The sequence below is a fragment of the Aptenodytes patagonicus genome, chromosome 12, assembly GCF_965638725.1.
Source record: "Aptenodytes patagonicus chromosome 12, bAptPat1.pri.cur, whole genome shotgun sequence".
Classification (NCBI taxonomy): domain Eukaryota; kingdom Metazoa; phylum Chordata; class Aves; order Sphenisciformes; family Spheniscidae; genus Aptenodytes; species Aptenodytes patagonicus.
In genome coordinates, this window is record NC_134960.1 from 10,285,976 (window position 1) to 10,303,099 (window position 17,124).

At 48.9% G+C, this 17,124-nt stretch overlaps 1 protein-coding gene across 1 annotated transcript; it reads left to right on the forward strand.

The window, feature by feature from the left end:
- Window positions 1-10,989: 10,989 nt before the first annotated feature.
- On the forward strand, window positions 10,990-16,452 carry SPINK1 (serine peptidase inhibitor Kazal type 1). The gene is made up of 4 exons (XM_076350331.1): window positions 10,990-11,051; window positions 12,540-12,580; window positions 13,197-13,309; window positions 16,294-16,452. The coding sequence occupies exons 1-4, from the start codon at window positions 10,997-10,999 to the stop codon at window positions 16,373-16,375; spliced, it is 291 nt and encodes a 96-aa protein (XP_076206446.1). The 5' UTR covers window positions 10,990-10,996; the 3' UTR covers window positions 16,376-16,452.
- The last annotated feature ends 672 nt before the right edge of the window (window positions 16,453-17,124 follow it).

Here is a 17,124-nt window from a genome sequence, read left to right on the forward strand (position 1 = left end):
CTGCACCCTTGAGCAGATGCCCCTCAAGTGACAAACCTTCTCTGCTCTGCCAGGGGCTGCTTTTAACCACTGATCCCATGAACTATTGAATTCACAAGAATTCCCATCATCCCCAAGAAAGAACTAGGGATCTCTGGCTGAATATTTCCTCCTGGGCCAGGCAAGGGGCTCCACATGGTTTGGTGGGAGTTGGAGGCTCCCAGGTCCAGTGCTGGACCATCAGTTTCCTCTCCCTGCTGTGCCACCTGTGGGTGAGATACTGGACAAAACTGGATGGGTTCACCAGGGACCTCTGTCTATGGAGGGGCAGAGCATATCTCCAGCCAACGAGTAGAGCAGCAGCAACCAGGAGCTGTGGGGTTTCACCTTGCTGGGTCTCACTGCGTTGCACTGAAAGAAGCATGCTGTGTGCAGCAGCCACCCAGCAAAATGGAAAATGGGATGGGAGGGTAGCCAGTGGTACACACTGAGGTTGGTGCCTGCAATTCCTCCCTAGCCAGCGTAGGATCTGCACAGCAAAAAGCTGCCTGAGTCCTCAGAAGAGGGCTAGGATTTACTTTTGTCAAGGCCTTGAATGTTTTGAAGTCCAAAGAGAGGCAAGAAGCAGCATGGTCTACCAGTGCCCCAGGGAAATTGCAATGGAGTCACCAGTCAAAAGCATTCAAAGATCACAAACCAGACCCAGAGGATCATGAATCACAGCTCAGAAACCACAAACAGTTCTTAAGTGTCTTCCAAATAATGGCATTTACCAACAGGCTCGTTTGGGGTGATTCACATTTTCCAGCCTTATTCTGAACCCGAAAGAGAGAATGGGCTAAAGCAAAAGCAGAGCTCCTCTTGCAGTCCCGGCGCCCAGGACTTCCCTTGCTTTCCAATGATGAACACACATAGGTGATGCTGAGTGCACTAACACGGTAAAACACTGCGTGCTCCTTGGGTCCAGGTGCATGGGCCATCCTGAGGCTTCAGTTAGAGCAAGACCTACATCCCAATAAAGTACATGCAGTAAAGCTCTTAGGTGTCATCACGGTTTTAATCCCTGATTTAAATATTGATATAATGGAAGACCAGAAAAGCAGTATCCCTGAAAGCACAAGGTCGTCTAGTCCAGCACCCTGTTCTCAGAAGGGACCCAGAGACCTCCTCCAAGTTTTTTACCTCTCCAGTCCACTGCTGACTTTCTAAGTCTCATAATATTAGTTCTAGTTTATAATAATACAGCATCATAAATGCAAAGCTGGGCATCATGATAATTATTTATGACTTACACTTCTGGCCGGCACTGAGTGTTTCTGTAGAGGCTTTAATTATCATTTATGCATCTTTGTTCCACGTCCATAAAAATCCTAGGGCTCTGTATGGCTGAAAGCTGAATTTATAGGATCCTGGAAACGGAAAAGCCTGGATCCAGTGAGAAAGGCTGCTCCTAACCACCAAAATGCCAGATACAGTGAAGGGACATGAATGCCAGCAGGGCACAAAATGCAAAAATGAGGCAACAGGTGACAGTCCCAGCGGGTGGAACTGTATTTCCCAGAGTAAAAGGGACTTGTGGCAGCTGCGTCTGTGCCTCATCCGTGTCTGCACCTCAATGGAGATGAGCAGGGAGAGGTCTCTGGATCTGAGGCCCCAAATGGGCAAGAGGCCGACACCACAAGAGTAGCAGCACAGATATTCAGGCTCAGGGACACAGGCACCTGGTGCACCCTCCCTTCCTCCTGTGCTCCACAGGGTAGCTGCATCCCGGGCTCCCAGACTCTTGCCAGTAGTGTCTGATCACCCTCCATGTAATATTGGCGGATGCTTAGGGAGAGCGTGACCTCTGGCCACCAGGCAGCTCTGCAGTTCAGCCTGAGCAGAGGAACAGCAAAGCACAAAGCTCAGGGATATCTCAGCTAAACAGGCAGATGCAGAACAGCGTGATCAGCATCATCGGCTGCCTCCAGCATGCCTGTCACTGTCTGCTTCTGGCAAGTGTCTCAGCACTGAAGGAGAGCTGCCCCAAGTCCAGGCACTGTGGGGCTGACTTGAGCTTGGAAGCAGGCTGGATTTCTTCTTCCAAAAAACACAGAGGGAAGAATTCAGGATGCAACATCTCTGAGTATTTCCTACAGAAACCACAGTATAACATGGGAACCTCAGCTGGTTTTTAACAGGAAAACCAAGTTTCTTGCTAAGTGGGGCTTGAAACTATGAGCCAGGGGCTTCCAGAAGCTCAGAAAATGGGAAGGAATGAAGAAAAGAGGATCTTGGCAGGGATGAATAAGGATAAGAAGGAAAAGCATACTGCAGGCAGCAGCCACGGACTTTGGCAGCCACTTCCTCATGTAGAAGGAAAAAAAACAAGTTAAAAGCTGCTTGGGGAAAGGAGGTTCAGCAGTGGATTATTTCATCTCCATTACCAGAGCAAAAGGACTGCTCCTTATATCCCTGATGGGCTGAAGACGGTGCTTTCACTGCAAAGCACCTCGCTTTCACAACCAGGCTGAAAACGTACAAGGCATCAAAAATAATGTCACATTTATTAGGGAAGCAATTCAAGTGCAAAGCTCACTGAGGGACATAGGGAGCTGACTACATGCAGAAATCAAATGGAAACCCTTGATTGAAAGGAAATGTTTAACCACTATGTTCAAAGGCTCCCTAAATCAAAGAAAAAATCCTTCTTTAATCAAGGCCATTGACCAAAGCTGAAAGCACACGGAGCTGCCAACAATGCCCGCAGCATCGCCTTTCATGGCAGGGCTGCCGGTGCTGATGCTCTTATACCCCAGCATCTTTCTCCTGATACCTCGTATCTGTGCCCTGGGAGCAGCTCCTGGCATTCAAAACAAAGCATGTTTTTGTAGGGACAATAAGCATCAGCCATCAGCTAAGGTCCAAAGCATCACAGTGTCCCTATTTTAGCTGCCTTAAACTTTCAGCCTCTGTCTTTGAGCTTGAGCAGTCATTAGGAAAAGAAGCAAGAGTTAAGTGGGCCTTATCTAATCTCAGCCCAACCCAAGGGTCAATAGCAGTTAGCTAAAGTTTATCAGCAGTGTTTAACCATCATTTACCAGCTTTGGGGAGATTTTACTCAGACAGGTGTGCAGCATGCTGACGCACAGGCTCTTCCACACTGGAGAGCAGATATGAACGATTAACACAATGATAAGCACACATTTATTGTGGCTAAAGCAACCATAGGTAGCACTAGATGCTGGCAGGGTAAGAGCTCACCAAGAATAAAGTTCAAATTTATGAATGAACTTCTGAACTAACATGGGTCTCATGGTGCCTCATGGCAGCGCAGCTTTGAGGAAAAGCCGTCTCTAGAAACAGGCTCAGTGTTTCCAACCTCTGCTGAGCTTTCCTCTCCCCTTTTTGGTATGTTCAGGATCAGAGTCCAGCAACAAAAACATTATCACCAGCTCTAGCCCATGTCCACTACTTTCTTCTTTTTCCTCCCAAAATCTCATTTCTATCACTCTGTGAAAAAGTGCACTTCTCATTTTAAAATCTCTCCATAGGTAATGGGAAGAAGAAATGTTGTCAGAAATGAAGGCCTTATTTCATAGTTTGCATTACTTTTCCCTTCCTTTCCACACCTTTCTATTTTTTTTAATAGCCATTTTTTTCCCATGGAGCTAAGCAGGCCGAGAGCTCTCTGCTGGAAAAGCCTCATCTCCTCTAATTGTCCGAAATGGTACAGTGAGATGGACCTAAGAGTTTCAGCCTCCTCTAGCTACATATTTCATTGAAATCAGAAGTACAATAGTGTTTTTCTGAGTCATGGGCCAGGGAGCAAGCCAGGTATCAATAGCCATTAGCACTGCCAATGGAACTCACAGAAATAGCTAGAAATGCCAAATATTTCTGGGGTTGTGATGAAAGTAATTCATAAAATTTTTTTGTTTATCAACTGGCTTACGAAGTGATGGAAAGTATTATAAAACCTTGACAAAAACTTCAACAAAATGTTTTCAAGAAATTAAGAAAATATGTGAAAACATTCTGCATTTCAGACCTCCACTAAAAAAAATGCCTAGTCTTGGGGACATCGGGTTAGTTAAGGACCACAGAGGGGACAGACTGTCGCTTGTCTGCTGGTTTTTGAAAGCTTCTGTGGAAAATATCAGCTTGTTCAGTCATGTTACGAACCTCTGCAAGAATGGGGACTCCACAGCCTTTTTATAGAATCATAGAATCATTGAGGTTGGAAAAGACCTCTAAGATCATCGAGTCCAACCGTCAACCCAACACCACCATGCCCACTAAACCATGTCCCTAAGCGCTTCATCTACATGTCTTTTAAATACTTCCAGGGATGGGGACTCAACCACTTCCCTGGGCAGCCTGTTCCAATGTTTCACCACTCTTTCACTAAAGAAATTTTTCCTCACGTCCAATCTAAACCTCCCCTGGCACAACTTGAGGCCATTTCCTCTCGTCCTATCGCTTGTTACTTGGGAGAAGAGATCGACCCCCACCTCGCTACAACCTCCTTTCAGGTAGTTGTAGAGAGCGATGAGGTCTCCCCTCAGCCTCCTTTTCTGCAGGCCAAACAACCCCAGTTCCCTCAGCCGCTCCTCATAAGACTTGTTCTCCAGACCCCTCACCAGCCTCGTTGCCCTTCTCTGGACACGCTCCAGCACCTCGACGTCCTTCTTGTAGTGAGGGGCCCAAAACTGAACACCGTATTCGAGGTGCGGCCTCACCAGGGCCGAGTACAGGGGCACGATCACTTCCCTACTCCTGCTGGCCACACTATTTCTGATACAGGCCAGGATGCCATTGGCCTTCTTGGCCGCCTGGGCACACTGCCGGCTCATGTTCAGCCGGCTGTCAACCAACACCCCCAGGTCCTTTTCCGCCAGGCAGCTTTCCAGCCACTCTTCCCCAAGCCTGTAGCACTGCATGGGGTTGTTTTCGGTCCAGCAACAGTGTTTGGCCACCCTCATGGTGAATGTTTTTTCCCTACTATCCAGTTGGGATGACCCTTCCTGCAACCTGTCTCCACTGCCCCCCATCCTTTTGCTGTGCAGCTCTGGGAGGGCTCTGGCTCTGTCTTCTCCCAGTGACCCGGCCAATTCTTCACCTGCTTTGCAGCAGCTCTGCAGTCAGGCCAATGCAGCCAGAGTTCGCTTGGACTTCATCCAACTTTTCTAAAGAGTCAGTTTTCAGATATAATCACTTCAAACTCACCTGGGGGAAAGGAGACCTAAAGGCAACAATAGCTGCAGGCAGACAGGATCGTTTATCCAAACAGGACAGGACAACAGAGATCCAGGATCCTTATCAAGAGTGGTTAATACCAGAGCTCTTTGTTAAGTTACCCCACGCACACTTCAGAGCAAGGTCCAGCCCTGGACAAGGGACGTGTGGTCCTTGGGAGCCGGAGCAGAGCTGGCCTGAGTTATGCAGAAGGTTAGATTAGACCAGATCATCCTCCAGGAGTCTGTGACCCCAAAAGGAAGGTATATACCATATGCTTCCCATCTTGTTCAGCTGTGTGAAAGAGGGAGTGGGCAGGGGGTGCTGCTTCTAGTTTGGAGAAAGGGGAGTGCCTTGCTGGAGGAGATTGAAAACTGTGTTTGTCCAATTATCAGCCACAGCGCTTAATCACTCTGCCCTGGATCTCCCTGGCAGCCGCCCGGGCAGTCGGATGCGGAGGCGGGAGGCAGATAGGATTTAATAAAGAAGCAATTTTATGAAGGAATTCTTTGCTTTTGGCATTTTCTCTAGGAGTGGGGAAAATGATGCTTTTTCTCCAATAATGCCAGGGAAAGCAAGAAGAGCAGAGCTCCGTGTTTCAGCTCCTGGGTGACTGACCCCACATGCTCCCGCTGCCTCCACAGCCCATGGAGATCCCACACAGGAGCCGCGGAAAGGGGCACAAGGGATCAGGGGAGAAAGTTTTGCCAGGAGGCAGCACCCCCTGCACTGTTTCTGACCCAGGATCGCTCCAGGATGGATGGTCTCTGCAGCCAGCAGCAGCAGCTGTCCCATCTGCAAGGGACAGAGCCCCGAGGCCGCTGCTGTGACCGGAGTTGACCACAGCCCAGAGGTATTCCCACTGGCCACATGCCATCACCCAGTAAGCCACAGCAGATGGGGGGAAGGTTTTCGTGGACTGAGTCCGTGGGGTTTGGTGTCACTGCAGTGGTGGGAGAGCACAGGCAAACGGGCCAGGAGCTGGGCTGGAAACTCACCACCACACCATGGAGCTGTGCAATTGCACCCCAGCCAATTTCAGCCAGTAATCCTTGCAAACACATTGCCTGTCCCCAGCACGTTCATCCTCCTCAGGAAGCATATGATTGGCAATCAGGCACAGCCTCTTCTGAACAACCCAACAAGCTACGATTTATGTGATGCCTTTGTCTTCAGACACTGTTGTCAGCAACACCCATCCACAGGCAAAGCCGCCGATGCCTGCAGATTTCCAAAGGTCGCTATCATGGACACACTGCCCTTGCTGAAGGATAACAAACAGAAGCTTTAGTAAAAGTAGAAATGATCATTTGTTAATTTTCTCCTGTAGCTCTCCAGAGGCCCCAGGGGCAACGTTTCCAGGACAGAAAACAAATTGATATACTGTCCTGGGCTCCAAAGAGTCTCCCACAGCTGGAGAAAATAAGTGATGTTTCCACAGCAGCTACTTACAGGATCCCTTTTCCTAAACTGTCAGTGTTCAATATCTTCCATGCACCCAGAGCAACAAAATAGCTTTCTCGGCACTAGTGGGAAAGAATCCAAGACAAAAATCACTATGGACAAAATTATGGTTGTTTTTTTTCTGCAGGAAAAATCAGTGTTTGAATAGTATCCCCTGGATACAAGAGCAGGTTATCACTGCACACAGGCTAGCTCTCACCTTGCTGATGCAAAATGGCTTGGTCTGCCTCCCATGCCTGAATGGATCCAGCTGCACCATCCCCCTTCCTCCCAGTGACTTGCAGGTAGATCTCCCTGTGGGCTCCTGCATGCACAGATCACCTCCTCCCCTCCGTGGGCACACCGCTGCATGGGGCTTGCTCTTCTGCACTGTCTGCACCAACTGCTTTCAAACCCATCTTGGATACCATAGGCAAGGTCCTGGGTACACCTGCAAGCTCCAGGCCTGCCAAACGCAGCAGGTAACAGAACTTTAGGGATTTTTAGCCTTTAAATCCAACACAAGCAGCTCTTCGGACCCAAGAGAGCTTTGAGCATCTTGGGAACTGTCTTTTGTGACACCCCTGGGCTTCCCATTTGCATCAGCCTTTCTCCAACCTCCACTCATCCCACCCATCGCAGTGCAAGCAGCAAACACCCTACCTGCCTTGTTGACGACCCTGAGCACTGAGGATCCTCCTGCAGGTCCCCAAAAGATGCCTTCCCTTCATGCATCCCAAGGAAGGTCCCCACAACCTCCATCAAGGGATTGAGGCTCAGGGATGCCACCAGCACAGAGCCATGGTGCGGGTCTTGGCCACAAAGCCACTCCTTGGCAGCAGGGGTTGGGACACTGTTGGGACGGGGCCAAAGGGTCACCTCTCACCTGCACTCCCCAGCAGACGAGCTCCCATACAGCTCCAGCGCCCCCAGCAAGCATGAGCTTGTGCCAAGTGTCACAACATCTCCCCGTTATCACCCCAATTCCTGGGCACCAGGACTGCAAGAGGAGCTCTGCTTTTGCTTTAGCCCATTCTCTCTCTCGGGTTCAGAATAAGGCTGGAAAATGTGAACCACCCCAAATGAGCCTATTGGGAAATACCATTATTTGGAAGACACTTAAGAACTGTTTGTGGCTTCTAAGCTGTGATTCATGATCCTCTGGGTCTGGTTTGTGATCTTTGAATGCTTTGCTGGTGACTCTGTTGCAATTTCCCTGGGGCACTGGTGGCTTTTCTCCATACATCAAGTCTTCACAAAAAGCAAATTCCAGCCCTGGTACAACAAGCGCTCCTCCAGCCTGTCGTGGATGGGCCATCGCAGGGAGGGAGGGAGGTTCCCAAATTTTTCATTCCCCTGCAATGCAATTTTTCATTCCCTTGCAGCACTTTACTATTCAAAAAAATGTAACTTGAAAGTGCTCAGATTTGGCCGAAAGATGATGCAGACATTCATCCTGCAGAAGGAGGATCACCTCTTCCTGCTGATCCACCTAGAGGCAGACCTGCCGGCTCAGCTTGCCTCTCACCTCCTTGCCCACCACCCCTTCCCCGCATTCCTTGTGTGGCATCGATTTCCCCTCTGAGTGCCTTCCATAAGCCAGGAGAAGACACCATCAGCATGTGCAGAGGTCTTCTGTCCCACACGGTGTGTGGTGGCCATCACCTAACAAGGCGACCAAGGGGAAGCCATCCCATGGCAGCACCTGCTTTGGAGCCTGCCTGTCCTCTCCATTTCTCTGCGACGGGCGCTGTGCTCGGCGAGTCACACAGCACGGCTGGCAGAGCTGCCTGACTCATTTCTCTCTACTCCTCCAGCTGATGTGTTTGGAGGAACACGCTGCTCTGACAAGGTGACACATCCTGAGAAAGCCCACACTGCTGAAGACATCTCCCTGCTCCTTCTACCAGGAGCACCCAGCGCAATAGCAGTTTGCAGCTCTTTTTCATTCCTCCCCAGTCAAATAAGCCCCAAACATTTCTGTTTTATTTTCCTGAGGGCTATAGAATAGATGTCAATCAGGAGAGAGGAGCCCTGAAATCCCACATTTTTGAAGGTATCTCATAAACACACAGATGTCAGTAGAGGCGCTTGGAAAGGAAGGGCAATTGCTAACGGAGAAACTGCATTAAAAACCCAGTGTGACTGCTGTTCGGCTGCAGCAGTGTTAGCAGCCTGTGTTGGATTCTTTGTTTGGCAGAGGCAACTGCCCTTGAATCAGTTGGTTTGGCTCAATTCCTTGTGGAATAATAAAGTTCAGTCCATTGTATTGCATAATCTGGAGTGTCTTCAACCTGCTTCAGTAGTAAAGTACTTAATCTCATACAGCTCTGGGAGGGGTTACGAACACAAAATTAAGTCAGTACAAATCTATCAGGAGCCTAAGCAATAAGAGGATGAAGAGAGAAGTGTCCAGGAGGCAGGGGGAGGTCGGCAGCCTGTCTCTGCTTTGATGCCTCTGACTTGCAGGGGAAGGAAAGGAGAAAACCGTGGTGTTACACACACTTGAAATGTCCCAGGACCCAACACAGTTCCCATCTGCAGAGCAGCTCTCGTAAACACTGAGGATTTACCCATCAAACTCAAGTTTGGAAATGTGCCTGGATGTTTCCAAGGAATCTGAGGAAAGATGTTTCTGTTTCTGGACAATCAAAACTATCACATTTCCTGGCTACAGCAAGGATCTCTAAACTGAAAAATGTGCAAATGTGTTTTACCAGGAGTGGGCACATCCCAAACAAGGGTAATCACAGAAACTCTTTTCAGCACTGCTCTATTTACATGTGTTACAGACTGAAGAGGAAAATCTTTTCCCCAGTTGCCCTGGCGTATAACCGTAAACACCCTTGCTAAGTCCCCTTCCAGCTTTAGGAACTGAGACCAAAGCACCTATTGGCACCTATTGGCTTTACTCACGCTGTGAACCTGGCACGTGTGTTGGAGGAGCAACAGGGGACAGTGTTGGATCGAGATGAACCACTTTCAGCTATAAAAAATGATCATACCTCCCTCCCTTGCTCCTCGGAGGGTGATAACACTATGTGAATCCTTGTCCCAGGCATGCTAAAGGACTGTTACTTGCCCACAGAGGTCCACCAACACCCAGCCCAGCTACTCACAGCTGGTGCACGGGTCATACCCAAAGCCAGCTTTACTCTCCAAGTTAGTAAAATAACAGATGCCATTAAGAGCAGTTCTTTCAGGCTCATGTTGCAGGTCGTCCCAGGTAGAGCAGAGGGAAGCCCAGACGAGAGCGGGGAAAATCTCCATCACCACCAAAGCAAACTCACAAGGGATGTTTCTGCCAGGGGAAAGTGTCCTCCAGAGCCACATTCGGACTGGGGTCTCCCTTGGACGGTGGAGCAGCTGCCGATTGAGCTGAGATTTCTGTCTCACAAACAGCTCCTTGAATTGCTCTTGGCATTGACTTTTTCCTGTTCAGCTAATTAAAAATCTGTCTTTGAGTCATAAGCCCCCATTAGTAATAATTTGCTTTGCACTTCTCCAGTGATTTATGGCTGAGATATCAAAGTGCTTTAGAAACATTAATTAATCCTTCTAATGCCCAAGGGACTGATCCACTCTCCGCAATGCACCGTTGGTGGAGTAAATGTAGAAATCCCCAGGGTTTACTCCAAACTGCAGGCAGGGAGAGGGGAAGGGAGCAGCATCCAACCCAATGAGCTCGTTTCGGCTGCCTGCCTGCAATCAGATGTGCAGTCAAAATAACAGCACTGAATGTGCAGCCATAAGCAAACCCAAGGCGCATCCAAGCTCTCTGCTCTCTGGCAGCAGTTCTTGCTGCTGTCCCTATCTGTCCGGGGTGGGAAGGGGAGCTGTGACACCCCAGCTCTGTTCTGCCGATCATGCCAGGAAAGGCGTGTGTGGACCAAAGCCATCTTCACCCAGAGCTCTGCAAGTGGCAGCGGCAGGGTCATTAATCAAAGCAACACTACTCGTGCTAACACATGTATTGCCCTTGCTGTCCTGCCCATTTCTCCAATCTGCTTCTTGTACAAAGTTGCTTTTTCCCAGCTTGCAGTGCAGACCCAAGGCTGTCTCCCACACCTGAGATGCAGCTCCAGTCCTTGCCAGCGATAAGGACTGTTACCTCCATTGGCTTCGGAGAGGCTTTCATCCTTGCGCACACCAGTGAGCCATTTGCCACCTGGTGTTGTCCCCATACTTTGAATGTCATCATCACAAGACTGCGGGGTGGAGCTGGCCATGCAGGGTGGTGCCAGAGATGGGGAAAGGTATAAAGGTCCCAGCATAGACTGCCAGAGACAGGATCTCTGAAAGCCTGAGAAGTGTCTCATTTCCTCTTTGCTGTCCCCAGTAAAGCATCACCTTGACCATGAAGACAACTGGTGTTTTCCTGCTCCTCTCCCTGGCACTCTGCTACTACCAAGGTGAGTGCAACATTTTGCTTAGGAGCCATTTCCTCTCCTTGCTAAAGCTCCCAGGTCTGCCGGGTGGGAAGGTGAGCCTGGGAACAAGCCAGCTGGTGCTGGCACCTTGCTCCAGCCCTGGGCAGGGAAAGCGACCGATCCCCAGAGAGTGCTGCAATGGCCAACGTGCATTAAACCAGTGGTCTGTGAGCAAGCCTAAAGCAAAGGCTTTAAAAGGGTGGCTGGCACTTGCTCCCAAAAATGAACAGACCTGCTGGTCTGACACTCTCCCTTCAGGGCTGGGATTCGGCCCGGAGCTGGTGATTTCTAGGACACTGCAATTCTTTTAGAGTGAATAGGTGCTATTCTGGTTTTAAAAAAGCAAACCCAGGAAGACAGGAAACGTATCTATGCAAGAGAAAATGCAGCTCTCGCAACCAAAGTCAATTTAAGCCAACTGTGTTTTCAAAATCCCATATGGTGCAGAGGGATGAGAACATGAGCTGTTGCTGCTCTTCAGGTCCTGCTCACCAGCGATTTCTGCGTTCGTGGGTTCATTCAGAACAGGAGGGTGCTTCTGAAACAAGTCCTCCATCATCCTATTCACTATGCAGCGGTTGCCATTGCAGAGCTCTCTGTGCACAAAATCTGGACTCATTTCAGATGAACTGAGCATGTAGTAAGCTACAGCTTCTGGGCCTGGACCAGTGTAGTCCAAAGTAAAATCCCTGAAACCCTAAACAGTGTGGCTATCAGGTCCTCAGCACAAAACCGTTTCACTCCACAGACCCACTGCTATTGGGCCACACTGGTTGCTAATGTAGATGTAGCCTAAATCCTCCATGTAGATGACTTCTGGATCTATAAGCAACCCAAGGTCTTCTTCTCAGTATTGCCTTTTGCTGAACAAATTCAGGTTATTTTTCAAAATAGACCCACCGCCTGTTCCACCCAAGTGATCCCAGCTGTCAGTTCAGGGCCACTTTCTCCATGGAGAAGCCCACCAAAGTCATGGCTTGCTCCCACCAGCTTTGGTGTGAGACCTCAAGGTCCACCCATTTCTCCTGCTAGTAGAGACCTTCAGCAACTTGTCTTTTGCTCTGCTTCCTTGTGGTACAAACCCACTGACACCAGAAAAATCACCCTGGATTTACTCCAGCACTGGTCCAGCATCAGCAGGAGTTTCTCAGTTACCCATGAACATGTGATAAGAGATAATGAAAGCCACCTTTGCTCGCTGGCAGGGAAAGTCACTAGAAGTGCATCTGGCCTTGACAGGACCTTGTACCATCATGGTGTTTCTGCCAGGGGAAAGAGACAGATGCAGTGGGGAGGGACCCAGCTGCAAAATGGGGGGAGATCCAAGGGAAGAAATTGTTTGCTGGGACAAAGGTGTCTGAGTGAAGACATACAGTCCTCAGGCTAAAGCACCTTTAGTAGGTCTCCCTTGAAACCAGCCCGAGCGATGGGTGCTAAGGCATCTTCTCTCTCTCCCCACTCTTTCTCTAGGAAACGCTGAGACGGATGGAGCTGCTGGCAAAGGAACAGAGGTGAAGGCTCCTATTTTTGTGTAGCACAAGGGTGTGCCCAGCTTTGGTGAGACAGCACTAACCCATACACTGGGGAGTCAGAGTTGATAAATACAGTGAAGTACAGTGAGCTGCTGGGTTGGCAGCCCAAAGATGCCAGTGCCTGTGAACCTTCTTCTACCTGCTGTGCCACAGCAAAATCCCAGTGATGGTACTGCTTTCCCACTGCATTTCCCCACACTCAGTGGAGGAAAACTTAATAAAGAGCTGAATATTGCTGGTACCTGCCAAGAAGATCAGAGCTCCCCTTACTCTCTAGCTTGCAAGTGCAAGGGCAGGTATCGTTGTGGCATAAAAATAAGAACTGGGAAGAACATGATCAGGCACTGCCCATGGAGCATTACTCAATATTGTCACTCCTAAGGGTGTGCAGGAGTGCCAGGTGAAGTTCAGCTGGCCAAGGGACAGCATGGTGACAGGCAGTCCCAGTGTTTCTGAGGGTTCATAGCAGAGCTCTGAGCAAGCTGGGATGGGTTATCAAGATATACAAAATATCCACCTCCCTGTGAATGCAAAGCTCCTTCGGTAAACTGAAAGCATGTTTAATATTTTCAGCATTACCCTTTTGCATCTCCAGGCAGCTTGTGCCAACTATGACCTAAGAAAAGGTTGTACAAAGATCTTTGATCCCGTCTGTGGCACGGACAACCTCCTATACGGCAATGAGTGTCTGTTGTGCTTTCAGAACCTGTGAGTATCTGGACCTCCTGCAAGTCTAAATATCATGCAGACAAGGGCTACTACATATGTCTGGGATTTCCTAGAAAGCAAGCTGCTTGCATGCAGCTGGGTGGAGTGTGGGCAGTGAGCCCAGCACATCTGGCATGAATCTGGCCTCCTGTGCAGATGCTGCACCCGTTGCTCTGAGCATGTGGACTCCATCTGCGAAATAGGTCCGTTGCGTGTGGCTCGCAGCACACAAGCTGCCCACAAGCAGGGACTGCACGGCCAAAACCTCCCCACACCTGCAACTGCCAAGCTGCAGCGATTGCTCGGACCGTGCTGGCGGGTGTCCAGGAACTCAGACAAATGGCAAAGTCCTCAAAGTCTGCCCAGATCTAGCATGCAGGCAGAAAAATATTTTTCCAGGTGACCTCAGATGTGTGGTGGCTGAGGAAAAACTATGGTTTTTCACCCCAGCAATTTATAGAATCATAGGATCATTAAGGTTGGAAAAGACCTCTAAGATCATCGAGTCCAACCGTCGACCCAACACCACCATGCCCACTAAACCATGTCCCTAAGTGCCTCATCTACACGTCTTTTAAATACCTCCAGGGATGGGGACTCAACCACTTCCCTGGGCAGCCTGTTCCAATGTTTAACCACTCTTTCAGTAAAGAAATATTTTCTCATGTCCAAATACAATATAGTATAATATAATATAGTATAATATAATATAATAATATATATTATTATTATTATATTATAATAATATCTATAATAATATAATATAATATAAATATAGTTGAGCTCTGCTTTTTGTCTTTTCTGCATATGAAAGGATACTATTTGCTCTGGGTATTTTTAAGAATGAGTCTTATATTCAATCTGTGCTGGTGCTAGATTGCACTGCCTTAGCCGAAGGCCAGGTGCAAATGCTAGCGACGCCTCTGGCAAAACTTGATTCATTTCATCTGGCTTGGGCCATAGTTAATTTTGAGTATATTTATACATTGGAAGTGTTCTGTGTCAGACAAGTGAAGGAATTACTTCCAACTCAATGCTATTAGGTTGTTCGAAAATCTCTGTTGGGACGATAGAGTCTTATCTGTAGTCAGATGCCGCAGTCTGTGGGGCTAAGGGAGCTTCACCCTTGACTTTACCTGGTGGAGGCACGGATTTTTGGTGATCAGGCTCACATACCCATCTGCCATCAGCAGAGACATCTCTAACAGAAGCTCAAATTCCAGCTTTTCTATCCCTGGATGAATGGGCTTGTGGAGCCAAATTCTGCTTTTAGGAGCATTGCCTCCCAGCTAACTCTGCAGTAACAAGGAACAGGGTCCAGATCACCAGGAAAAAGAACCTGGATAAGAATTGTTGGTCTGGTTGTCCCCTCTTTCCTTCATTAACCCAGGCTGCTGCCCCATATTCTGCTCCTGGCCTGCTCAAATGCTGGTTTTCCATTTTAAGGCTGAAGGCAATGCAGTCAGGCAGAGACATGCTGAGTGGGATCTCCTGAAGGAAGGCGCCACAGTTAATGACCCGGCGCGGCATGGCAGGGCGGTAATGACCATGCTGGAAGCCAACAGCCCAGCACCAGCTGTCGACTGTATTGTGCAACAGATGGGGGTGGGACGTTCGTCAGACACAACATCGTTAGGGCTCTGGCCATGAACCAAGAGCAGGGTAGAGAGCGAGGAAGGCTTCAAAGCCAGCTACGCAGGGAGCAAAGTGGCGTCAAGGATACTATGTCCCCCCAGTGCAGAGCACGGCTTCGGAGGGGATGGGAGACCTCAGTGGTCACAAGAAGGAAACTTTGGGATATAAAAAAGAAAAAGACTGAGCTGGTGGTGTATCCAGAGCCGGCCAGGAGTCAGGGGAGGGAAGGGGTGGATGAGAAGCTGGTGCTGGCACCCGCCTTGTGTTGATAGGCACTGCATCCCTGGACTTCGTCAAATTCCCCTTTGTGCAAGCTCTCAGCAGCTGCAGCTGGAAATGTGCTGCTCCTGCAGGTCAAAGCCCTGAGCCTTGCAGTTCCCCTGTAACGTTCCCAAGTGAAGAAGTTTTGGGGTTAAGAACAACAGCCATTTGTTCTCCCGGTCAGGGCAATCTGGGCCAGGCACCAGGACTTTGAAGCTGCCTGGTGCCGAATGTCTCAGGGGAGAGATAAATGGAGTGTCCTCATCTATAAAGCTTTGGTCCATGGGGAAAAGTCAAGTAGCCGAGAGACAGGATGAAGTGTCATTTGCAGTTTTGTGTGTGCAACTGGTCTGACAAGAGCTGGAGGCCTGCAAGGAGTCTGGGAATAACTACAGCAAGAGCATCTGGCGGGTCCCTGTGGCAGTGGTGTCTCACTTGTCGCCTTTGGTCACTTCACTGTGACCAGCATGCAAAATGCTTTTTGCAAAATGCAAACCAGCTTGAAAATCATTTTACCAGCATTTCTCTATGCACCTGAGAAATGGGCTTGTCTTTCCAAAGAGGAGAACATCATGATTCCACGTGAAAATTGAACAATTCAGAGTAATTAGGTCCACTACTGGGCAAAAAATTATAACGATTTTTTGCAGGTGCCTTTTTAATATTTTCCTCACTTTTGCTGCAGAGGCAATCAGGAGGAGAGGCTGGGAGCAGGCCCAAGCCCAAGCAAGACACAATGGCAGGCATTCGTCTGTAAAAACCCACAAAACAAAGTCATAACCTTTATCGTCTGCAGCCAGACAGGCATTAGAGGTGTCTTACCGCACAGAGGTGAATTATTCTGCCAGGAGGTGTCAGAAAGTGCCAGCTCTTGAGCTTATTGGAATTAATTAACACATGCCCATGGTAACCCTGAACTCCCTGTCAAGAATATGTGGCCTTACTTACTGTGAATAACACTTAAATGATGATTTAAGCAGTATTTTCCTTTCTTTCTTTCTTTCTTTCTTTCTTTGTCCTCTGAGCCAGGCTCTTCTGTGTATCAGGGACCTGAAGGCATCCTCTAGCATTTTTAACGTCTCTTCCAGGCAAAGAAACACTAATGTGCGCATAAAGAACAGGGGAATGTGCCAAAAGCCCTCTCCACGCTCCGACTCCGCTCAAAACTAAAAGGCGCAACTGTTCCAGAGAAGATAGCACAAGGCTGTCCCTCACCTATACAAACTCCTAATAAAATGGAAGCATTGCCATGTCTTGCACTGGGATTTCTTACGCACACAGCAGACTCCTTTCCCTGACATTTAAAATACCTTCCTGAAAAATATGGTTTGTTTTGGTAATGTCCATAAAGAGCTCTGAGCAAATTACTGACAGAGCCCCAGGGACAAGGCTAGGACATGCCCAAGCAGAGAGCCAGGCTCTGGCATAACAAGGAGGCTCTTTTTTGCATCAATAATTTTGTTTTCCTTCCCTAAACTTCCAGCATCCAAGCAATAGGAGATTTTAGCATTCTCATTACTTGCAATTACATTTGTTAAATACAGGGCATTAAAGCCCTTACTCCAGGGCCTTTGCCAGGAGGAAGAGTCCAACAAGTCATCTCCATGCTGACCTGTCTCCAGCCTTGTCCATATGCCAGTGCCCCATCACATGGTCCCTGTGCACCGAGAGCCACCAGCCTCAGATTTGCCCTGCAGGTCACAGTTACCCAGTGCCTCGGAAAACCAAAAAGGCTCAATTTTTCCAGGCAAAAATGTTTTTTTTTTTCCTCTAGTGGCCTTGGTGAGCTTTGCTGCTGGCACCCATGCCCGGGCTGCGGGCTGGCGGGAGCTGAGACGCGGCGCCCCGCGCAGCGGGACGCAGAGTGCGGGTCCCTGGATGGAGAACGGGAGGAGGTTTCGGCACTGGAGGCCGCTGTT